At 48.1% G+C, this 20,836-nt stretch overlaps 7 protein-coding genes and 3 non-coding genes across 10 annotated transcripts; 4 read left to right on the forward strand and 6 right to left on the reverse strand.

The window, feature by feature from the left end:
• Nucleotides 1-214: 214 nt before the first annotated feature.
• On the forward strand, nucleotides 215-288 carry BDQ94DRAFT_t100. The gene has a single exon. It is a non-coding gene; the product is annotated as a tRNA-Val (tRNA).
• Nucleotides 289-819: 531 nt separating this feature from the next.
• On the reverse strand, nucleotides 820-893 carry BDQ94DRAFT_t102. Its single transcript has one exon. It is a non-coding gene; the product is annotated as a tRNA-Val (tRNA).
• Nucleotides 894-1,690: 797 nt separating this feature from the next.
• On the forward strand, nucleotides 1,691-2,910 carry BDQ94DRAFT_158302 (uncharacterized protein; the record flags this gene model as incomplete). Its single annotated transcript, XM_026768930.1, has 5 exons — nucleotides 1,691-1,739; nucleotides 1,856-1,922; nucleotides 1,976-2,051; nucleotides 2,268-2,711; nucleotides 2,770-2,910. 5 exons carry the CDS (start codon nucleotides 1,691-1,693, stop codon nucleotides 2,908-2,910), a joined length of 777 nt encoding a protein of 258 aa, XP_026628538.1.
• Nucleotides 2,911-3,166: 256 nt separating this feature from the next.
• BDQ94DRAFT_t101 lies at nucleotides 3,167-3,253 on the reverse strand. The gene has a single exon. It is a non-coding gene; the product is annotated as a tRNA-Ala (tRNA).
• Nucleotides 3,254-3,827: 574 nt separating this feature from the next.
• Nucleotides 3,828-4,787, reverse strand: BDQ94DRAFT_168531 (NAD dependent epimerase/dehydratase; the record flags this gene model as incomplete). Its single annotated transcript, XM_026771087.1, has 1 exon — nucleotides 3,828-4,787. The coding sequence occupies one exon, from the start codon at nucleotides 4,785-4,787 to the stop codon at nucleotides 3,828-3,830; it is 960 nt and encodes a 319-aa protein (XP_026628539.1).
• Nucleotides 4,788-5,410: 623 nt separating this feature from the next.
• BDQ94DRAFT_186324 (cytochrome P450 family protein) lies at nucleotides 5,411-7,215 on the reverse strand (the record flags this gene model as incomplete). Its single annotated transcript, XM_026775124.1, has 6 exons — nucleotides 6,955-7,215; nucleotides 6,566-6,824; nucleotides 5,891-6,513; nucleotides 5,726-5,837; nucleotides 5,639-5,679; nucleotides 5,411-5,485 (listed from the first exon to the last, which is right to left on the reverse strand). Exons 1-6 carry the CDS (start codon nucleotides 7,198-7,200, stop codon nucleotides 5,411-5,413), a joined length of 1,356 nt encoding a protein of 451 aa, XP_026628540.1. The 5' UTR covers nucleotides 7,201-7,215.
• Nucleotides 7,216-9,768: 2,553 nt separating this feature from the next.
• BDQ94DRAFT_168533 (uncharacterized protein) lies at nucleotides 9,769-10,506 on the forward strand (the record flags this gene model as incomplete). Its single annotated transcript, XM_026771088.1, has 1 exon — nucleotides 9,769-10,506. The coding sequence occupies one exon, from the start codon at nucleotides 9,769-9,771 to the stop codon at nucleotides 10,504-10,506; it is 738 nt and encodes a 245-aa protein (XP_026628541.1).
• A 655-nt stretch (nucleotides 10,507-11,161) lies between these two features.
• BDQ94DRAFT_168534 (SDR family NAD(P)-dependent oxidoreductase) lies at nucleotides 11,162-12,302 on the reverse strand (the record flags this gene model as incomplete). The annotated part of the gene is made up of 5 exons (XM_026771089.1): nucleotides 11,162-11,230; nucleotides 11,281-11,417; nucleotides 11,484-11,962; nucleotides 12,033-12,148; nucleotides 12,207-12,302. 5 exons carry the CDS (start codon nucleotides 12,300-12,302, stop codon nucleotides 11,162-11,164), a joined length of 897 nt encoding a protein of 298 aa, XP_026628542.1.
• Nucleotides 12,303-12,536: 234 nt separating this feature from the next.
• BDQ94DRAFT_186326 (cytochrome P450) lies at nucleotides 12,537-14,264 on the reverse strand (the record flags this gene model as incomplete). The annotated part of the gene is made up of 3 exons (XM_026775125.1): nucleotides 12,537-12,913; nucleotides 12,966-14,118; nucleotides 14,175-14,264. 3 exons carry the CDS (start codon nucleotides 14,262-14,264, stop codon nucleotides 12,537-12,539), a joined length of 1,620 nt encoding a protein of 539 aa, XP_026628543.1.
• A 1,407-nt stretch (nucleotides 14,265-15,671) lies between these two features.
• On the forward strand, nucleotides 15,672-20,225 carry BDQ94DRAFT_186329 (P-loop containing nucleoside triphosphate hydrolase protein). Its single transcript, XM_026775126.1, has 3 exons — nucleotides 15,672-15,936; nucleotides 15,999-18,673; nucleotides 18,723-20,225. Exons 1-3 carry the CDS (start codon nucleotides 15,730-15,732, stop codon nucleotides 20,014-20,016), a joined length of 4,176 nt encoding a protein of 1,391 aa, XP_026628544.1. The 5' UTR covers nucleotides 15,672-15,729; the 3' UTR covers nucleotides 20,017-20,225.
• The last annotated feature ends 611 nt before the right edge of the window (nucleotides 20,226-20,836 follow it).

Raw genomic sequence — 20,836 nt, forward strand, 5'->3', positions numbered from 1 at the left:
TACGGAGTAACCCTGTAACAGACCTCCTCTGATCTACTTTGAAGGATCAAACCACTACCATTTACCCTAGTCCTAACCACATATCTTTGCTCACGTTACTGTATTCGAGCCTCAAGTCCTCCTGTCTTAAAGGCACACACGAACATTCTTTTTCCACACTTTGGGTACAGCTTTTGTTTGTAATACATAAAATGTAATGTTCTTCCATCAAGTTGGCCGGATGGTGTAGTTGGTTATCACGTATCGTTAACACCGATAAGGTCCTGGGATCGAGCCCCAGTCTGGTCATCCTTTTTGCCGAGCATTGCTTTTTGCACCACGGCTAATTGATCTTTTTCATGCTACTGGGCAGCATTGCGCCCAGTAGCCTTTTGTTTCTTTTATTTATTTTATTGTTTGCATATGTTTGCTAAGCTGGTTGGGATCTCAACTCTTGATTTTCATCCCAATGTTATGTTGATATATGCCCCAAACCCGGCTAAAATAAGACTGCATCCCAACTGGAATGGATATACATAACTTCAAACTCCATCCAGCAAACGATTGAGTAGGTACTAAATGGTCCAATCAAAGGTATTGTGTTTACCGACTTGCCTTCTTTCTATACTGCTTGTGTTCCCATGTGCGTAGTTCGGTATGCAAGTCTTTCCGATCGACTGATGGTCCGTGGGGAAGATCTCGGGGAGTTACATGCATGCCAAGCCCTTCTATGCAGCAACTCTAGCAGCCTTGGAGACCTGTGCCGATCAAAAAACGGCAATGGTATGTAGCTGAGCTCGGTTTTGGACAGGATCAGGTTGGAAAAAAAGCAAAAAGCAATGACCAGACTGGGGCTCGATCCCAGGACCTTATCGGTGTTAACGATACGTGATAACCAACTACACCATCCGGCCAACTTGTTGATGTATGATTAAATTGTATGTTACAGAAACCAGGAGAATGAAGTTGACACATTTTTTTGCATACGCGCAAAAGAAGCATTGCCACGGGGTAGCTTGGCTCCGGAACAAGTGACTTTGTTATGTTACCCTGTTTTGGCGAAGGAAGCTGCCCACGACAAAACTACTGAATAGCTGCCCAAGTACTATGGTGCCAATGCCCAGGTGCCTGCTTCTACCCCCTTGATGGGGCTTGAATAAGGTGGCTTTTGTTGAAGAGTGGCGAATGATGTTAGGGCAGGGGCAGAGAAGCACTGAGATCTAGTGTAGAATCACATTTGTGCTGGTCTTCAATCTCTATACAGCAAGACTAGTATTCTGGGATTGTAAAATATAGTGGATTGGTGTAACGATTGTCAGCAAGTCCGACTACGTCACCCATCGCAGTAGATATAATTGATGTTCGACCAGGTATCCCAGTCCAACCGGTACTGTGGACTGGCAAATAAGAGACAAATCGATAAGACTGATGGTGGCGCCCGGGCCTTAGCATACGCTCAGATCTAGAAGAACTAAGCCGGCGATGCGATGTGAATTTCCTGCTTTGCGATACTTTCTTGCCCTTTTGCCAAGCAGTTAAGCTTTTCTCACGGCCCAGCCATATTGTTGGACCAATTCTATCTCTGTTTATGATGTAGGGATCGGCGGGTCAAAACTTAAGCAGCAGCCACTGTAATCTAGTCATAAATAGATACTGGTTGACATATATTCTTCAAGATATAACCAAAAAACAGTGATCGATCTTATCAAGCATGGAGCTTCTAGCCATATTAGGTCTGCTCTGGGCCATTAGCAAGGCTTGTGTGTATGATGTATCCTTGCTTCACACCCATACTTACCAGCCTACATAACAGTAATCGCAGCGTCATGGACAGCATTGCAAGCGCCTGTCAGAGGTCCACGTGGCGGTACAGCAGCCACGAAGCACATAATGGCCATGGCCGTGCGGACTTTCTTTGAGACTGTATCGATAGGCCAGTTCCGGTAGGTTGCACCAATTCCACCCCAGACAGATCTCCTAATAAAGGGGTCTCCAGGTATGCCTATTCCCCCGACACATCCGCTCGGCTTCTCGAGGCATGGGCACGTTGCACACACACGACCTTGAATAAAGTCAAGCTGCCTGATGGGACCACTGCTTTCTGGCTAGGCAACCCAGACGCCGAGCGACTGCTACTCCATTTGCCAGGCGGCGCATACTGCCTCCCTGCTCTTCCTCACATCGACTATTCCACCTCCATCCTCAAAGGTCTGGAGCAAGCAGGCATAGATGCCGGAATGCTCTTCCTCCCTTATGAGCTAACCCCAACGGCTCAGTAACCCCATCAGATGAAGCAGGCCGTCGCGCTCCTCCAGTATGTCATCGAGGACCTTGGAAAGCGGCCGTCCGACATTGTGCTGCTGGGTGATTCTGCGGGCGCACATCTCATCTTGTCTGTTCTATCTCATCTTGCGCATCCCCATCCTCACATTCCTCCCCTACTCTTGCGTGAGAACCTTGCTGGGGCATTGTTGCTTTCACTGTGGATGGGCGAGTCTCGGACTGATTACGACAGCTGCCGGAGAAATGCTTCGAGGGATCTTGCCTCACTCAAGTTGCTGATCCATTGGGCTGATATGTTTCTTGGTGATACTGAGTTCGATAATTATAACAAGCCCGCCGGTGCACCTGGAGGCTGGTGGCGGGATTTGCCTGTGGAGGAGATCTTTATCGGAGTGGGAGGGCATGAGATATTGTATGACTCGATCATAAAGACTGCTAGGAAGATTAAGGTTAGTGATTTCAAGTTTATGTGGTGCGACTTCTCATGATCCGCCTTCGTGATTCTAGGCAGAACATACTGGAGTCACCATTGGTATTGCGCATCTTGAAGTCCATTGCGAGGCCCTTTCGCCTTTCAATCGGGGAATGATGTCGCCGGACCAGTACAGAGCGTTGCTGGCATGGTTGAAGGGGTCCTTGTGCAAGTGACGGAATAGCATACTCGATAGACAACGGAGACTGATATCTTGATTATCTGTAAGCTTCAGTGCTATGGTTTATGGGATAATGCGAGTATTTAGATCTGCTGTTACTTTGGAGCGAAACTGAAAAGGCAGTCTGATACCAACAAAACACCATGCAAGTTAGACCACAGATATCATACTCCTTCCTTTCTCATCCCTATCTATCACATCGATATCCGTAGAATCCGTACATTGAAGGCGCAAAAAACAAAAAGAAGAGTTGGAGTTGAAGGGGATCGAACCCTTGACCTCTCGCATTTCCCATTTAAGGATGCGAAGTGAGCGCTCTACCACTGAGCTACAACCCCAGGTAGATACGTACCTCTCTGCATTAATAGGATTGGTGTGGCAAATTCCATGACATACAGCTAGATCCATACAATATCAAACCTGCTATCAAACACATTTTACAAGGCCGATTCTACATAGCTATCTGTTTAAGTATATGCAAATATTCTAACAGATTCACTTAATCATTCTTCTTTCTTATATTGAAAGATGTATTTATAGATTTCTTCGACTTGTCACCCAGCATCTACCTACTGTAGTTGTGCAATCATGGATGACATGTCCGGACCGGCCCGTTTCCCCGCAAAGCTTATCCAGTTCGACCGATACAAGTTGATCGGAGAATTATTGATTATCTCTTCATTCATCTTGTGTAACTCTAGAATAGAATGATACTTATATGCAGGTATATAGATAGATGCAAGGCAGAATCAAACTCATGATATCAACAGGCCAGAGTACCGACTACCCAATCTCAAAGACCATAACAGACACATCAATCTCACTACTTAAACACTCAACAAACACTACTACATCAAGTCACTCCCCAGAAGTCACGAAGCAGACATATACGAACGACCAACCAGGTAACATCTACAACTCCCCCACTACCCCAACATAGGAACCCCCCCTAATATCCTCCAGCACCCCCTTACCCCTACACTCCCACCCCAACTCCCTCCTCGCCCTCGCCCCAGAAGCCCTATTCTCAGCAGCCAAAAACCCAGCAACCGCATCCCCCAGTCCCTTCCTCGCCTCCTCCATCCCCAAATCCTCCACCGGCACACCCATAATCTCCGCCACAGCGCTCAAAATCTTCCCAACCGTAACCCCCGTCTTATCACCCGCATTATACACACCTCCCTGCACCCCCTTCTCCAGAGCAAGCAAATACAACTCCGCCACATCATCCACATGCACCGTCGTCGTACGATTCACCCCACCACCCACAGTAACCATCTTCCCCGCATGCTTCGCCATCTGCATAAACAATCTAATCCCGCTGCCGCCACGCCCGTACACGAACGGCGCGAGGCGGATGTCCATTACCCGTACCTTTCCTCCGGACTTCTGGCCGAGGGCTAGTCCATGCACCGTGATCTCGTTCCGGGATACAAGAGGGTGCGTGTCCAGTGGGGAGAACTCGTCGGTTTCGGATCCGTCCGGGTTTGGGCGCACGACGAGGGTGCCGCTGGTGGTGACGAGGGGTTTGGGGGAGCCGTCTGGGTTGGGGGTGGAGGAGAGGCCCGAGACAATGGCGTCGAGGGCAGCGGTGTCGATGTCTTTGATGGAGGAGTAGCTGGGGGTGTGGCCGAAGACGAAGGCCGTCGCGAGGTGGATTACGGCGGAGGCGGAGGCGCTTTCGGTGTGGAGGGTCGTGAGGCTGGTTAGGTCGCCTCGGACGGGGGTGGCGCCGAGGGAGAGGAGTTTGGTGTCTGATTCAGGGGTCCGGGAGAGGGCGCGGATGGTGTAGTTTTTTGCCAGGGCGAGGGGGATGAGGGCACTGCCAACGTAGCCGCTGCCGCCGGTGAGGAAGAGGGTTTTGGTGGGCATTTTGGTTCGGTTTTGGGGGTGGAAGGTCGGTTGATGGTGTGGTTTTGGGATGTCTGTGAGGGTGAAGGGGTGAAGGGTTGATTGTTTGATGGGTGAAGGTTCGGTTTTATAGTATTTTCATAAGGTATTGACTTTTTGGGGGTATACTATCTACTATGCATGCTTAGGGCTCGGTGATTAGTTGGTAGGGGAGTGGTTATGTCCGTGAAGATGAGATGCCGTCGGGGTTCGGGTTTTCGCGGTTTGGACTCTCCGTCGGGATTAAGATGTGCTGGTTAATTGGATCAATTCTGGTATGTGAGGAGAGATATTATTAATGAAAGCTGATCCTTCCGATCCTTCTGTTGCTGCTAGAGTGGAGAAAAGAACAAATAGGATGATGAGTATCTGCTATTGCTTTTGCTAAAATTCATTCTGGACTAGTCATACGTTTTCTGATGAGTGTGTCATGTACCGCAGCCGATCTCTATGCAGACCTTTTCCGCCACTGAAGCTCTCTTGACTGGGAGCTGTCTCACGCCACTGATTTCTGTCGCGGACTTAAGAGTACCTCGAGTCCACAGATAAAGATTAAACCTCTGTGACAGGTTAGTAGACCCTACCGCAAGGGTTGGCTAGATATCTTACCCGCTCTCATCCGTCACCTTTGCACCCGGTGCCAATTGGATGTTGTAGCGCATGAGAAGAGTAGGGACGAGCTAAACCGAGGTTAGTATATTCGCATTAGTAAAGGTATGAGAGGGCAGTCTATACCTTTGACATCTCCAACCAGCTTATGTCTGACAAGATGTTAGCATTGTCACAACCAGTAAACAGTTAGTTAATAAAAAAAAATACTTACTCCTCCCAACGCATGTGCGCGAACCACCGCCAAATGAAAAATAGAATCGTTCTGAAACAGTATGAGCGGTTGCCTCCACGCCGGTTGAATTACTTACTCAGATTTCCCACGTCCCCTTCCAGCCATCTCTCCGGACGGAATTCCTCAAAGTCAGGACCCCAGATCTCCGGCAGGCGGTGGATGACCCACGCAGATGAACCGACCACTGTCTACATTTATGTTACAAGAGGAGCACGGAGACGAGGGGCGGGACATAACTTACTCCCTCTGGAACATAGTAATTCCCAATCTTCATACCCCCCTCCGGCACATCACGGTTCAGCTGAAGTCCAGCAGCAGGATACAGCCGGAGCGCTTCATACAACACAGCTTGCAGATAAGGACAGGATTCTGCTTGCTGGAAAGTTACCAGATCACTCAACTCTCCCTTTGATTTCTTCTCTTCTAACTCCTGCATCAGTCGCTGGTAGACGGTCGGGTTTTTCAGGAGAAGATAGAATATCGCGTTGAGCGACGTCGCCGTCGTATCTGAGCCGGCAAACACATTCGCAGTCATCATAAATGCCATGTCCGTGTCACTGAAGTGAGGCTTGGTCTTCTGAATCGCAAATAGCTGGTTTATGATATCTCGATCATCGCCGCCCCGGTCTTTCCGCGAGACAATCTCTTGAGTTGCGAACCGGTAAAAGTAACCATTTCGATCATTGACTGCCAGCCAGTTGCCAATAAGCGGTTTCAGCTTTTGATGGATATCGTAAAACCAGGGCACGCTCATGAGCCAGGACATTGACCGCAACGATTGCTTAAGCCGAGAAAATACGCCATTATCGTCACCGGCAATGACATAGCCAAACGGGCGTGAGAAGCTGACTGCACCAATTACATCTTACAAACATACGTCAGTAAAGATCACAGTTAGCTGCACAATGTACTTTACCGAATGCGAACAATTGCAGAAATGCTCCAAGATCGACAACACCGGATAGGGTGTCCAGCTTTTGCACCATACTCGTGAGGATAGAGCTGACATTGGGCTCGAGGTGAACCATGGAATCCATTGAGTAAGCACGTGCAACGAGCTTTCTCTGTTCGCCATGTATCTTTTCGTTTCGTTGGCGGAAGAGATCAAAAGCCTGAGACTCTTTTGGGACGCTATACGACGCGGATTTGGCGAACTTGCCCCCTGCCTCTACCGACTTTTAGTGACTTCTTGAATCATCGGAACATAATCAAGAAACTTACTGTATATTTCCCGGAATGCTGTCGGATCTGCGACGCTCCTGGACATACCCTCAGTCATGAACTTGGTTACGTTGATGGGTAAACTAACAACACGTTCGGTCCCGTGCGCACCACCGCACCATATTTCCGATGAAACGCAAGGTACCTATGATGGGACCGCCCCTCGTAGGTGAGGTATGCCCGATGCCAGTTGGTAAGCTTGGCCAAAAAGGGGCCTGGGAACCGGGCCAAAGGACACAAAAAGCACTGATAGATAACATAGCCGCCAGTGCTGAGAAGCAAAAGTATACCGGCGGCAAGTGGATTGACAAGTACGGATAATAGCTGCATTATGGGCGATCGATCTGTCAGTTTGGAAAGACACACAATCAAGCTTTGAGCGGGGAGCGGAAGATCAAGGGTATTTATGGGTGATGAGCGGCAGTTTAATAGCTCGACTTATGAACTAAAGCAGAAGCACAGATCCATATTCTGCGCGGCCCGGCTAAATACCTTATCGGCCCTGGGAGAAGATATCGGCATAGCAGAGTTGTTAGCATTGCTATGCAGCAAAGGTCTAGCATAGACGTAACAGTGGGCTGAATATCTTGTCGTCCGCTCTGGGGGAGGGGAAATATTGGTGGCAGCGAAATATTCGGTCCTATGCACCAAAGTGCCAGCATAGGAGTGGCACAAGTCTCAAGCAACTCCCTGCTTCGATGTTCTGCAAGCGACATCTCCGCACCAAGCTAGGCCTCCTGCCCCACAGCAACGGTGATCTGCTGAAACAATGGCGCGTTATTGTGCCGGCCACCCGCGATGTCCAATCATTTACCCCCGATCTCACATATTCAAGATACCTGCATTGCTTATACCCCACTGAGCCAATGGCTCACCGCCATCCCCGCCTTGAATGAAATGGCACTATGTTCATGTGGATGTCCGGGAAGGAGACTGCAATCAAGATGGTACTTAAACGTAGTTGGCAGACAAAATTGTTTTCCATCAAGAGTACTGACAGGGTACAATATGAAGTGAAGCCGAACTTAGGTGAGATCTTAGAACACTCCTCCATATTCCCATTTCCACCTCAATCAAAAGTTAAGGAAGGGGCAAAAGAGCTCCACTTGTTGGACAGATTACTCTGACCCAGGTGCCAGTGCTTGATTTGTTTGGAAAAGCATGGTAAATATTTGGATCGGAAAGTCGTTGATGTTGAGCGACTTCAGTATCAGAACGTTCGCTGTCTTCATTACATGTGGCGATTGCATTCGCTAGGAATGCCGTACCTTGACAATCTGTGATACATCAGAAGCTCGAAGTCTAGATAATATAGGACCTATATTCTCCCTATATGAACTGCCGTAATAAATTGGCCAATCGGATGCATATGCTATGAGACAACTAGAGGAAATTTGTTCGTTTTTAATAGCAACTCTATGCTTTGTTGGGTTGTGCACCCACAGATATAGATACCTTAGCACTGAGAAGGCATGATTTAATCATCCACAGTATGCTGTACGAAGTGATCACAGTCAGATTTCCTATTTATTACTTGTGTCATCTCTGACAAAGTATTTGTTATAATCTTTTCGTTAATCAGCTTCTACTGCTGTGTTATTGACCACTCTACTTTATACAGTATATAATGTTGAGACATTCACTGCAGCCAGGCAGCTGTCAGCTGATCCTTCGCCTTTCTTCCTGCGTGGTCTCCGACCACCACCTCTTCCAACACAACAACCAACCATCTTCATGAGATCTAGATAGATCAAATCCATATATTCTTGACCCTTCGCCTTGACATATAATAGCGAAAGGAATAGCCATGCTTCTATGCCTATCATCATGTAGTCTGGCTAATTCTACATAACTTCTACTTCGTACCTCTTCTCCTTCAGAAAGAAGAAAAAAATTTATTGATATATAAGTCTCCACATCCTTCAAATCAAGCAACTCTAAACTTAACTCCCATAACCTCGTCTCTCCATTCATACCTTAGGTTCCCCTTTTGTATTGCTTCTACTGCACGCTCATATGATGTCAACCTTAAATTGCGTCATCTCGCATTGGTATCGCAAACTAGCTGCAACCACAGTTCCTCCAGCGAAATGTATTTGAAAGCAGAGAATCGTCAGAGAAATGACACTCCCGCCTCCTCCGTCGAACCCGAAAAGAGAGATATCGACCCACGCCTATTGAAGGCCAACTCTATCCCCATCACGAAGACTTCGCCATGTCATTTGAATACTCAACTTCTCCCCCCAGCTCAACTAAAGTTCCAATGATACGGTCAGTGAGGGGGACTGCAAAGGTGAAAGGCCTCAAACTGTGAAGCGTTTAACCAAGAGATGTCGTCGTGCATAAGAGCAGCTGTGCGAGAGAACGAAAAACTGGATATGAAAGCTGGCAGAGGGCCTCCGCTACGTCGGTCAAGACGATTGCGAGCCCAATAATCTTGTTCATCAAGGCCCTTGAGATAATTGGCATTTGATATTGAATTTAGAACCCTCATTTTGGATAAGAGTAAACAACTGGCGTAGGATAATGTTCATAAACCCTAAATCGGTCTCATGCATCTGCATTCGCTCGTGTTCCGCCAGCGAACGCCTATTATGAAAGGCATCTGTCCCGCAACAAAAAAAAGAAACCATACAATTATGACCAATAGATGTCCTCTCTCTCTGTAAGCGCCGCTGCATTTGTCAAAGATCACCCCTCATCTGATTAATCGCAGAGAATCATGATTGGTCGTGATGGCAGTTCGAAGCCGCGCTACGGATGTCCCTGAGCGCCCCCAAACCCCTTCCTTTTTCCCATTCTTCTTACACAATATGCCTCTATGAGCCACTTCTGAAGTTAAATGACATTATCTTCACATTTCCCCTCGTCATCAACCTCCCCGAAAAGACAATCACCATGGAGTTCATCCCGCATTTAGATATTTATAATATCAGCGAGATACTCGCCCATCGGGCCGGAATCGAAGCTAGAGCCGAGGACATGTACGCTGAACTCCAAACCATGAAACAAGTGGTGGAGGATCGAATATCCCGAGCGAACGCATTGGCCGTCACAGCCTCCAGCGCCGCAGACCGCTACAAGGCAGTGAAGCTGATGTACTTGATTATGGAAACCCGGGGCTTCGAGATGGAGCAGTGGTATTCCAGCCTGACAGCTGAGGAACGAGGCGATGAGGACACGATAATCGACTATGTGAGACGATACTATGGGTGGGAACCGGTCCTGGACTTGTTCGGGCGGATCCAGTTAATGCGAGACACACACCACGAGTTTATCGAGGGCCTGAGACAAGGGGAGGTACAATACTTGTTGGCATATCATCAGGAATATCTAGCTGAGACTTTGGCGTGCTTTCATTTCTTTGAAAGTGAGATTGGAAGTCAGGGTCTGGGAGAATGGTGGGGACAACGACTGGAACGGGGCGTTACGGTCCATTGGGACTTAAATCGGCATTTTCTTCAAGAAGCTAGAGGGCCGCAGTATGCTCCTGTGTACAGCTCCTCTGATGTTGTGTCGGCTGGGAATTCAGACCTCGAAAGGGCCGTGGAGTATGTGGAATGGGCTACCCACGAACTGGAGGCCTATGTGATGCAAACTCATGGGATTCAGTCCTACGCGGCGATCGAATATTAGGCGGATATGTTCCCGGTTCGGAGGTGACTTATCCCTGGAGAGATCTCGCTATGCACTGTCATTCTAGATCCTGCTTGAATGTTTTATGATTCTCTTGATTGTTTTCACATTGGCCAGATACTTCATCCGCTAGATTCCCTTCTATTTGACATGCATTGCGCACAGATATTTACAGAGTTTCAATGTGCAAAGTCCACTTTATATGTCTTCTCCCTCCGGAAAAAAAGAAGAGAAGCTACTGATATACAAGTCTACTCATTCTTCAACTTTGATTCCCTAATGAAATATCTGTAAGATTAGTACTATTTCTGATAGATAAAGCATAAGATTAAATCTTATATTTGATTAATCTAGCTGTCCTGGTTAGCACAGCCTGGTAATATAATATATTTCAAAAAAAAAAAAAAAAAAAAAAAAAAAAAAAAAAAAAAAAAAAAAAAAAAAAAAAAAAAAAAAAAAAAAAAAAAGAAAAAGAGTTAGATACTGACAGTATTCCTGAATTAATCTTAAGATTATTAAATAGACTAAATGAAGCAGTAAAAGCTAATCTGGGATACTCGGTGACCACCGATATGTACCTTTAGTTGTATGATTTTGTTTTCTAGTCCTCGCTTTCCTTGCTGAAAGTGACGGTAGAAACTGTTCTGTGTGCTCCTTATTCCTGCCCATTAGCCAGCAGGATTCGGCCACCATCCATGCAAAGAGATATACCATCGACGTACGACTGCGTGGATTCATTAGCATTTGATACAAAGAATGGCGATAACAACTCACCCCAGCTCTGCTGACTAGATACAACACAGCCCCTGCAAGATCTTCAGCCCTCCCAGCTCGCTTAGCAGGGACCTTGTCAAATAAACCGCTGAACATATTTCCTGCTGCACCAACAGGGTTCATGTTGGAGGGAACAACTAATCCAACGTCAGTACCAAGTCGCACAAGAGGAAACAGGAATCGGAAGACACAGCAACACCCACATCCAGGATTTATCCCCACTACCCGCACATAAAACCGATGAAATTTCGCAGCCAACAACTTCACCAAATGATCAGTCGCGGCCTTACTCGTCGCATAGCTCGTCAGGTCCACATTCGTCGCATTGTGCATACTCGCACAAGAGCTGGTGATGACCACCACGCCTCTCCCGTCATCCTGACCCCGACGACCATCATCTAGTTGCTGATCGGCCGCGGCAGCCAGGAGAGGAAGAAAGGCAACACTAAGGAAGTAGTGCGCTGTCGTATTGATCCGAAAGGTATCGGCCCAGTCTGATTCTCTGCTGGACCACATTGACTCCTGCAGCTCGGCTAGGGTTGCTGTGAGTACGTTGCATGCGATGGGTGGATCCCGTCGAATCCCGGCATTGGATATGAGCATGTCGAGCTTGGTTTCTTTCTGAGAGATTGACTTGGCAAGTTGGTAGATGGAGTCCTTGGAGGAAAGGTCGCAGGCGTAGCTTGATTGTGAGTTGAGTACTTGACTGGCCTATTGATAAGGGGATTTGGGAAGGTGTTGTCGACACGTACCCTTCTGCGCTTCCACCTGATTCAATTCCACATGTATTCAAGTCCTGTACTGTTTGATCGATAGGGTCACCTGGCAGTGCGACTATGTAGGCTTTGGCACCGTTGGTGACAAGGCCCTGGTACGATGGCTACTGTTAGTATGTGTTACCTTGTTGGGTCGCAGGACTGATTTACCTGTGCGATCATGCGTCCTATTCCGCTACTTCCACCGGTGACTAGAGCGACACGTCCCTTGACGCTCATCATGTCTTGTGTCAATAGTGACCCCATTTTTTGGTGTGAACAATGTGCTTTGGGGATAATTAATGAAGATGTGGAAGAGCAATGTCGGGAGGGGGCGCTCCCCGCTTTATGTAGCTTCTTGTCGGATCGGCCGACGCTCCAGTGACAGAACCAGGCTTTGTGAGCGGCATTATTTCCAGAAGAATTTAAACTACAACAGAAGTTGTTGAACGTAATTTTACGCGATCAAAGTAATACCAGAAGCTCAAATTCACTAGAATATCACTCCCGGTAGTGCTCCTTAGTCCTCAATTCGGCAGCGTCCAAGCACTGTCGAGTCAATACATCATCCCGCGGAATTAGTCTGACCTTGAAATCCCTCGGAATGGCCACTAGAGCTGTTTTGAATTGATTATACTCGACGTAATCAGTGTTCGGTGGCTGATCTTCACTGGCCACAATCTTGTACGACGAGAGAATGCGTACCAGTGCCGTGTAGAGCAACCTGATCGCGATAACTTGCCCCGAACATGCACGAGATCCGGCCCCAAAGCTCAGATGGGGTAGTCCCTGGATCTCCTTCTCACTGGGGGGATCGACGGATTTTAGCCAACGCTCAGGATCGAACTTTCCTGCATCAGGTCCAAAGTGGTCAACATCTACGGTCGAGTTAGCAGGCTGTTCGGACTGCGGATATTTATTGATGCTTACCGTGATTACCCGCTTGCGCGTTTATCAAGACCATAGTCTTTGGGGGAATGATAGCCCCGTTCCAGTTCACCTCTGTCGCGGTTTTCCGGGGTAAACTCATGGAACTGACCGTATAGTAACGCCCTGCCTCTTTGACGATGGCATTGACATACGGGACCTTTTCCTCATGAATAGATGACAGCCAGGCATCCCCTGGATCAGCGTAGTATCTTTTGATATCTTCATATGCTCTGTCTTGCCAGATCTGGCCTTCAGGTGTGGACAATGAGCCAATGACTGAAGTAAGAGTTCCGGGAATTGTTTCAAACCCGCCGGAGACCAGCGAAAGACAGATAGAGGAGACCTCCACACCACTAAGCTTGGTCTCTTCATCTTTAAGGATGGCAGCTGAAATGCATGGCTTATCTGTTCCCTTTTTGATCATATCGCGGACTTTGTTCAGGAGAAGATTGAGGTAAGCGTCTCGACGCTCCCTAAGCTCCTTCGATCGAGCGGTCTTTTCATTGTTGGGCGCATAACGCAAAATAGGAATATAGTCCTGCAAATTTTCCGACGCACTTCGTAGCAAAGATATCGCAGATCCCACATGGAGAATCTCCCGAAGAAGGTCATCATAGACTTCATCCATCCGGATACCATAGCAAAGGGTCAAGGTCGTATTGAGGGCGTATCTTTGGATGTAAGGGCGGATATTGAGTTCAACTTGGCCGTTCTTACTGTCACGAAATAGATCTCGAACAATGCAATAGCTTTCCAAATCGAACATGGGATGGTAATTCCTCAAAGCTGGCCTACCCAGTGCCGTCCCTGCTGCCTTGCGCTTCCTCTTGCAGGAATCGTCCCAAGGGGATGAGCCGATGGTGAAGCCTTGGGTACTGCTGATAACTCCGTGAAATGTGTACAGCTTCGGCCGATCGATGATTGCATTTTGATGACCCAGTAACACCGTGCGGCAGTCTTCGAAGGAGTTGAAAACGACCGCCCGCGTATTACCGAGCTTGATCTGGAAGACTGAATGACCGTACTGTCGCCACCAGCGCTCACATACACTTGCGTGATCGTCACCTAATTTTCGAAGATGACCGAATATTGGAACAGCGCCTGGGATTTCGGGCAAGCCTTTGATGCGCGGAATGTCCGTCACCATCGTTGCCTGTCAGTGGGGTAGAAGTTAGCAGGGGAAAATACACCAGGAAACCCGAAACTTACTTGGTACAGACAGTAGAGGACAATGGCAGCTAGGCCTATGAGAGCGTAGCTGTTGGGCAGCGCCCTTATCAGTGCAGCGGCGCCCTCCATGTTAACCACTGTATCAACCATCCTTATTATTCGACCCAAGTGATTTCAAACGGTCGATGTTGCGAAGAGATGGAGCTGTGTTATCGAAGTAGTCCTCCTTTATATTTTTCGGTTCATCCCTGTCGACAAAAAGTGTAAGCGGAGGATCGGACCGTCCTGGCTGTCGGACGCCCCGACGAGGAATTCGAGATACGTCAAAGGCGCGCGAGCCGACAACGGGCATCCGTCCAATCGGAAAGGGACAACCAGGTCACCATTTCATGTAAGGCGAGCCACAGTAAATCAGAAATATGCATGAATATTGGGCTGGGGTGAAAGGCGGCTCTCGGTAGCTGTAAAAGTGGCACATCCAACAAGCACCTCTATTGACCAGTTGGCAGTTCAAGGTATCAGCGCCATGCTGTCAAACTCCGAAGTAACCTATTCGAGATCAATGAAGTAAGAGAAGGTGAACACAGTCAAGCGCCAAAATAACACATTTTCAACAAGGCAGATTTTCCGATAGAGACAGAAATGCCAGGCTGCCTGTTTTGACTTGGTAACCGTCTATCATTGAACCGCGACTTCAGTCTATCTTGACTTAAGAAGAATCACTGCTAAAGTCAACCGGAGGCGGACCATCAAAACCATGTCCGGGATTCTCGACAACATCCGCCAACCAGAACCCATTCAAAGTGCAAGTCCTCTGGGATATAATGGGCCTGTGGACGGGATGACCCATACAGGCTCTCCGGATGTGCTGCAATTGTTGTACCGACTCGCTGCTGTAGTAATCCCGGGTCAGTTTGTAGTTATTTCCACTTGGGATGGAGCAGAGGAGAGATAATCCGAACAGACAAACCGTCACCTGACAAAAGAGTCGAGAGGAGTCATGGTGGAATGACTTCGCAATCTGGTCCTTGGGCTTGATGTCCTCTGAGATTGCTATTTGAAGGTATAATATACCCACACCTCAGAAGGAGGCGTATGATGATGACAATGATATACAGGGTATGAATAAACAGGCTTGTCCCCTTTACTCGGTATTATGTTATTAATGGTATACCTGGAAACCTAGATTAAGTCTCAACTTTTCAACAGTTTTATTTGTTATTTCCTGTCTTACGGTTCTTTATTTGGCGCTATACACCTGCTGCAGGAGTAAAAGTCCTCGTGTATGGAATCTTAACAACCGACTTTATTCCTAGCGGGTGCTAGTATTAGTGCTTATTTTGGTGATTGAAGTGCCCAGCCAGTGATGACTGGGTGTGATTAATAGGCGATATGCTTACGATTTAGCCCAACCGGGTAAGAGCCTGATGGCACCATCGATCCTCTTCCCACACAGCTTGAGCTGATAAGCACTCGACATCCAGCGCTCCAGAAACCACCTCCTCCACCCCTCCATCGTGACCTTACCGACCTTACCTTCTCAAGTCGTTCAACTAGATGAGCGCGGCCCTAGCTGTACTGAAAAGCGACTGCCATGTATCATGACAAAGATGGAGTTGCCTCCAAGGAAAGCGAGGCAGCATATAAGGCCCGCATTCGGCTGCTGGTATGGATAACCTCGTTCCTCTCGTGGCTGGGACTTGCAGCAGCTATCACAGACATTGCGCATTACCGGGAAATATTCCAGTCCTTACAGTCCTTAATCCAACTGAGTTCACTCCACTGGAGCAAACTTTTATGGGCAAGTTTCCCCCTTCGTTATAAAAATTACCGAGTTCCTAAGAGAAACTAACAATGCTGTAGATTTTCATACCATTGCATAGTGTCTATCTTCACTGGACGGAGGATCCCATTGGAATTTACACCAGTGGGCTGCGAGGATCCCTACTAGCTGCCCTCACCCTCTCTTTAACCTGTCTTTCGGGTTACCTAGCAGGTAGCAGTCACTTAGTTTCATTTTCCTCCGTGTCCTTGCAGGTCTACGCAGCGATTGGCTTAACAATCGTCCAGCTGCTTCTTCCTCGTCGGCCTCGTCTTTTTACGCCAGATGGCAGAGCTGTGGACCACGAAAATAGCTCCTCAGCGTTTCATAGATATACCATGCACTGGTGCACAAGTACCCTCCGTCTAGCTGGCAATCATGTGGAGCTTGACAAGCTTCCATTTCTAGACTATCACACTCGGTCGCAAAGTCAACCACTTCTTCGGATAACAACCTCGAAGACTTCGCTGTGGTACCTGATATTGAACGACCGCTTTGCTGGTTTCGTCAAACAATGGATCATAATGCTTCTAAGGTCTCTCGTTACTTTTGTGTCTCCTTACTGTGTTATGCGGCTTCTCAAGAGCCTGGAAGAGCAACCTGAATCGAGGCACGACGCTTGGCTTTGGCTGATAGGGATTGCCATATCGTCCTTATGCCAAATCTTACTTCACCACCATCTACTGTGGATACAGTGGTCTGAAATGGCAATCCCTGTCAGGGCTCAACTGATTATGGCAATCTTTGTCAAAGCACTGAAGATGAAAGACTCCAAGGACCCCCAGAGTCCTAAAGTCGAGAAGCCTGAAGCTATCAATCTCATTTCGTCGGACACTGCTTCACTCAGTAAATTTACAGCCGTCAACCACTATATACCAGCCACATTATCCCGGTTCTTCTTTGCTGTGCTATTTCTGGTAAATTTAGTCGGCTGGCAGGGTACCCTTGCTGCCATGGTGGTCACTGCGATAAGTGTGCCGGTCCATACATTCGTCGTCAAGCAGGAGCGCGTGGCACAAAGAAATCTTGCTGCAGCAAGAGATAAAAAGACCAAAGCTATCAACGAATCTATGCAAGCGCTTCGACAGATCAAGTTCTCTGCTTCAGAAGCGCAGTGGGAGGATCGTTTGGAGACCTTCCGACAGGAAGAGCTTGCACAACTACGCAGGGTCTTCTTTGCCAAAAACATAAGATCTGTATGGAGCGTTGCGTCTCCCTTCATTGTCGCCGCGGCTTCAATCTTCACCTACGCATACACTATAAGCTCAATTTCCCCTTCCGTTCTTTTCCCCATGATCGAGCTACTGCCTCATCTTCAGTCAACATTGGGGTTCCTTCCTGTTGTATTCAATGATTATTTCGAAGCCAGGTCTAATGCGCGCCGCATGGAGATTTTCTTGAGAAGACCTGAGCACAAGACAGTGCTCACTCCTAGCCCATCAGGCCAAGTTTCATTTCATAATGCGACCATTTCGTGGCCATCCGATGTGTTACAACAGCATCGCTTTTCTCTGTGTCATATTGACGTGACTTTTCCTACTGGTGAGCTCAGCATAATATATGGAAAGACGGGTTCAGGAAAGAGTCTTTTACTTGCTGCCATTCTTGGCGAAGTTGACCTCCTGGACGGTTCTATCAAAGCCCCATCGATGGCTGAAGGGCAACCTGTTGCATTCGTATCACAAACTCCGTGGCTTCAGAACGCCACGATCAAAGATAATATTTTGTTTGGAAGCTCAATGGACGGCAAAAGGTATGAGGAAGTTTTGACAGCCTGCGCACTATACCCCGACCTTGCTGCCCTGCCGAAGGGCGATGAGACCCAGATTGGCCTCCGAGGTGTCAAGCTTAGTGGAGGCCAACGCGCGAGACTCGCGCTTGCCAGAGCACTATACTCAAGTGCACAGACGTTAATATTAGATGACATATTTGCTGCTCTTGATGCTCATGTCTCCAGGGATATCTTCAATGCACTCACCGGTGCCTTTTGCAGAGGCCGCACGCGGATCCTCGTAACTCACCAGGTATCTTTGTGCTTGCCAAAAGCAAAATGTATTATCCATGTAGAAGATAATACTGCCAAGTACGCAGATGACACTGAATTTGTTGAGGAGAAGCGGAGTGCAGTCGAAGCTGAAAACGTCATCACAGCTGACCTGCCCGGACAAGAGAAACCGAAAGAACGTACAACCACGCGGGTGAAAAGCAAAGGTCTTGACGCGCGTACAGACGCAAAGGTGTATAATACATACTTCACCGTAGCAGGTGGACTGTGGTTCACCATAGTATATCTTTTGGGCCTCGTCATCAAACAACTCCTCGGCTCCTTAACGACGAGGACTTTAGGTCGCATTGATTCGGCGCGTCCTAAGCCCCTCAGCCCAGAGGCAAATGCCTCATCAGTTGCTCCAGAACCGGAGGGCGGGTGGGAGCAGTATCTCTATCTTTATCTGCTGACTTCCATGTCGACTGTCTTTTTGGAATTTCTATTCAACCTGCATGCCTCTTCCGGGTCCTTACGTGCCTCTCGATCACTGTTCCGCGCGGCTACGTTTAGAGTCCTCCGGATGCCCCTGCACTGGCTCGATAGCACACCTATTGGAGAGATACTCAGGCGACTCACTGTCGATACCAAAAATGTCGATGATCATGTCTTGGTCACCATGTCTGAATTTGCGGACAACTTTGTCCAGATGATATTGATTGTGTATATGGGGTAAGGTGCACCTTTACGGAGAACCAAAATTGCCTGCTAATTTATCCAGGTTGAATACGTCCAAGTATATGAGTCTGTTGACAGTGACCCTCCTCTACTGGTGTGCAGAAGTTAGCAAGCTCTATATAAGGGCACGAACGACGGTCAAGCGAGCCGACTCGGGACCAACTGCTGCTATTCTTGAACACTTTACGTCTTCTGCAGCAGGAGTCATGACGATTCGAGCCTTTGGTGCAACAGATTGGTTAGCTGCACATATGCATGGGCATATTGACAGGCTGTCTACGGCTAGAAGACACTTCTTCATATTTAACCGCTGGCTGAGTCTCCAGATGTCTCTTATCGGCGTCATTTTCAGCATCGGAACGGGTATCATTCTATTGTCGACTTCTGCGGCCGACGCATTTTTGATCGGGTACTGCCTCAGCTATTCCATGCAGTTCTCACAGGCTATGTTCAAGGCCATCAATAATTTTGGGATGCTCGAAACCTATATGAACTCAGCCGGAAACATTATAGCGTACACCGAGTTGGAGCCAGAAAAGCAAGGTGGTCGAGAAGCCCCTAACAACTGGCCATCGCAGGGAAATATTGAGGTCAAGTCACTTGCCGTTTCCTATGCACCTGGACTCCCTCTTGTTCTGGAAGATGTGTCGTTCAGTGTGAAGGGTCGTGAAAGAGTTGGCATCGTAGGCCGTACGGGAGCCGGGAAATCATCACTAACGCTAGCCCTGTTGCGTCTCGTTGAACCTCGGGCTGGTTCAATAGTTGTTGACGGCATTGACATGCGCACCCTGGCACTCCAGACCCTCCGATCACGAATCGCATTCATTCCTCAAGACCCCGTGCTATTCTCCGGAACGGTGCGATCTAACCTAGATTATAGCCATCAAATCTCAGAAGAAAGACTCAATGACGCCTTACGGCGCGTGAAACTTCTCAAGGAGAACCCGGAAGATGAAGACTCTGGCCTCTTCACACTTGACTCACGTATAAGCGCTGGAGGGGCAAACATGTCCCAAGGACAACGACAACTTCTGTGCCTCGCACGAATCTTAATCAATGATCCCAAGATCATCATCCTCGATGAGGCTACGTCAGCGGTAGATGATGAGACGGACCGGTGGATCCAGGATACGATTAGGAGTCAATTCAGCGGGACATTGATTGTGGTTGCGCATCGATTGAGGACAATATGTTCATTTGACAAGGTAATTGCTATGAGTGAAGGGAGAATTGCCGAGATGGGGTCACCGGCAGAGCTTTTGAGGAAGGAGGGGTTGTTCTATCGTCTCGTTCAAAGTAGTGAGGATCGGGAGTACTTGATGGAGACGATTGGATGAATTTGTTGGGGATACCACCAGAGCGCTTCGGCATTCAAGCCACACAGATTAACTTTTCCAGTAGCACTACTTGGAAATCCCGAGACTAGACTGGGTTGTAGGCGAAGGAAACCGGCTTTAACCGTCCAGCAATCCGAATCCTACACAAATCGAATTACACACAGCCAACTAGTAAAGGATTGGGACGGGAGATGATAACTCTGGACCCTTGAGCATCACGAGCTGATAAGTAAGTAGTAAGCATGGGTAGTAATAAACACCGCACAGAAAACGGAGAGGATATCAACTTATCGCCAACCCCGCCTGATATGGCTCTTGGCACACCGGGCGGTTAGGTAACAGATATTCGCCGTCGGGGGTGCCGCCAAGGCCGCCAAGCCATGTGGGTGCCCCGCGGGGGATGACAGCTTTTCGGTCATTCCCGATGCAGCTTAACCAGTAACCTCGTCGAGGGGAATCTGCACATGTCCCATGGTTTGCTGGTAAGCCTAACGCTAGAAAAGGAGGTGAGTGGCTACCCCGTATCTCCTGGAAGATAAGGAACTGGTTTCTGTTATGCTTCGCCAAGCCCGTCCGCTGGCAACCCGGCCAATGGCGGACTTCGTGTATCGTCATGGCGGCATCAGATCGCGACTGATTAGTACTTACTTCCATCTTTGGGCTCTGGTCAGGAAAAGGAGCCGATAGAGAGGATCTGACCGATGCTACCCTGAACCAGGTGACCTGGAATTGATCTTGTAATGAATGGTACGGTGGCTGAGGCTAAGTAGTTAAAATGGAGTATGGGGTACAGTAGTTTGCTCTGATTAGCCTATTGTAG

Source organism: Aspergillus welwitschiae (assembly GCF_003344945.1).
Source record: "Aspergillus welwitschiae strain CBS 139.54b unplaced genomic scaffold BDQ94scaffold_9, whole genome shotgun sequence".
Lineage (NCBI taxonomy): Eukaryota > Fungi > Ascomycota > Eurotiomycetes > Eurotiales > Aspergillaceae > Aspergillus > Aspergillus welwitschiae.

What these genes read in the sequence shown, in the direction of transcription:
- BDQ94DRAFT_186329 (XM_026775126.1), top strand. Translation starts at nt 15,730, where the DNA reads ATGTATCATGACAAAGATGGAGTTGCCTCCAAGGAAAGCGAGGCAGCA. An exon ending in ACTGGAGCAAACTTTTATGG is followed by an intron (nt 15,937 to 15,998) that starts GCAAGTTTCCCC and finishes ACAATGCTGTAG; the next exon opens with ATTTTCATACCATTGCATAG. An exon ending in ATATTGATTGTGTATATGGG is followed by an intron (nt 18,674 to 18,722) that starts GTAAGGTGCACC and finishes TAATTTATCCAG; the next exon opens with GTTGAATACGTCCAAGTATA.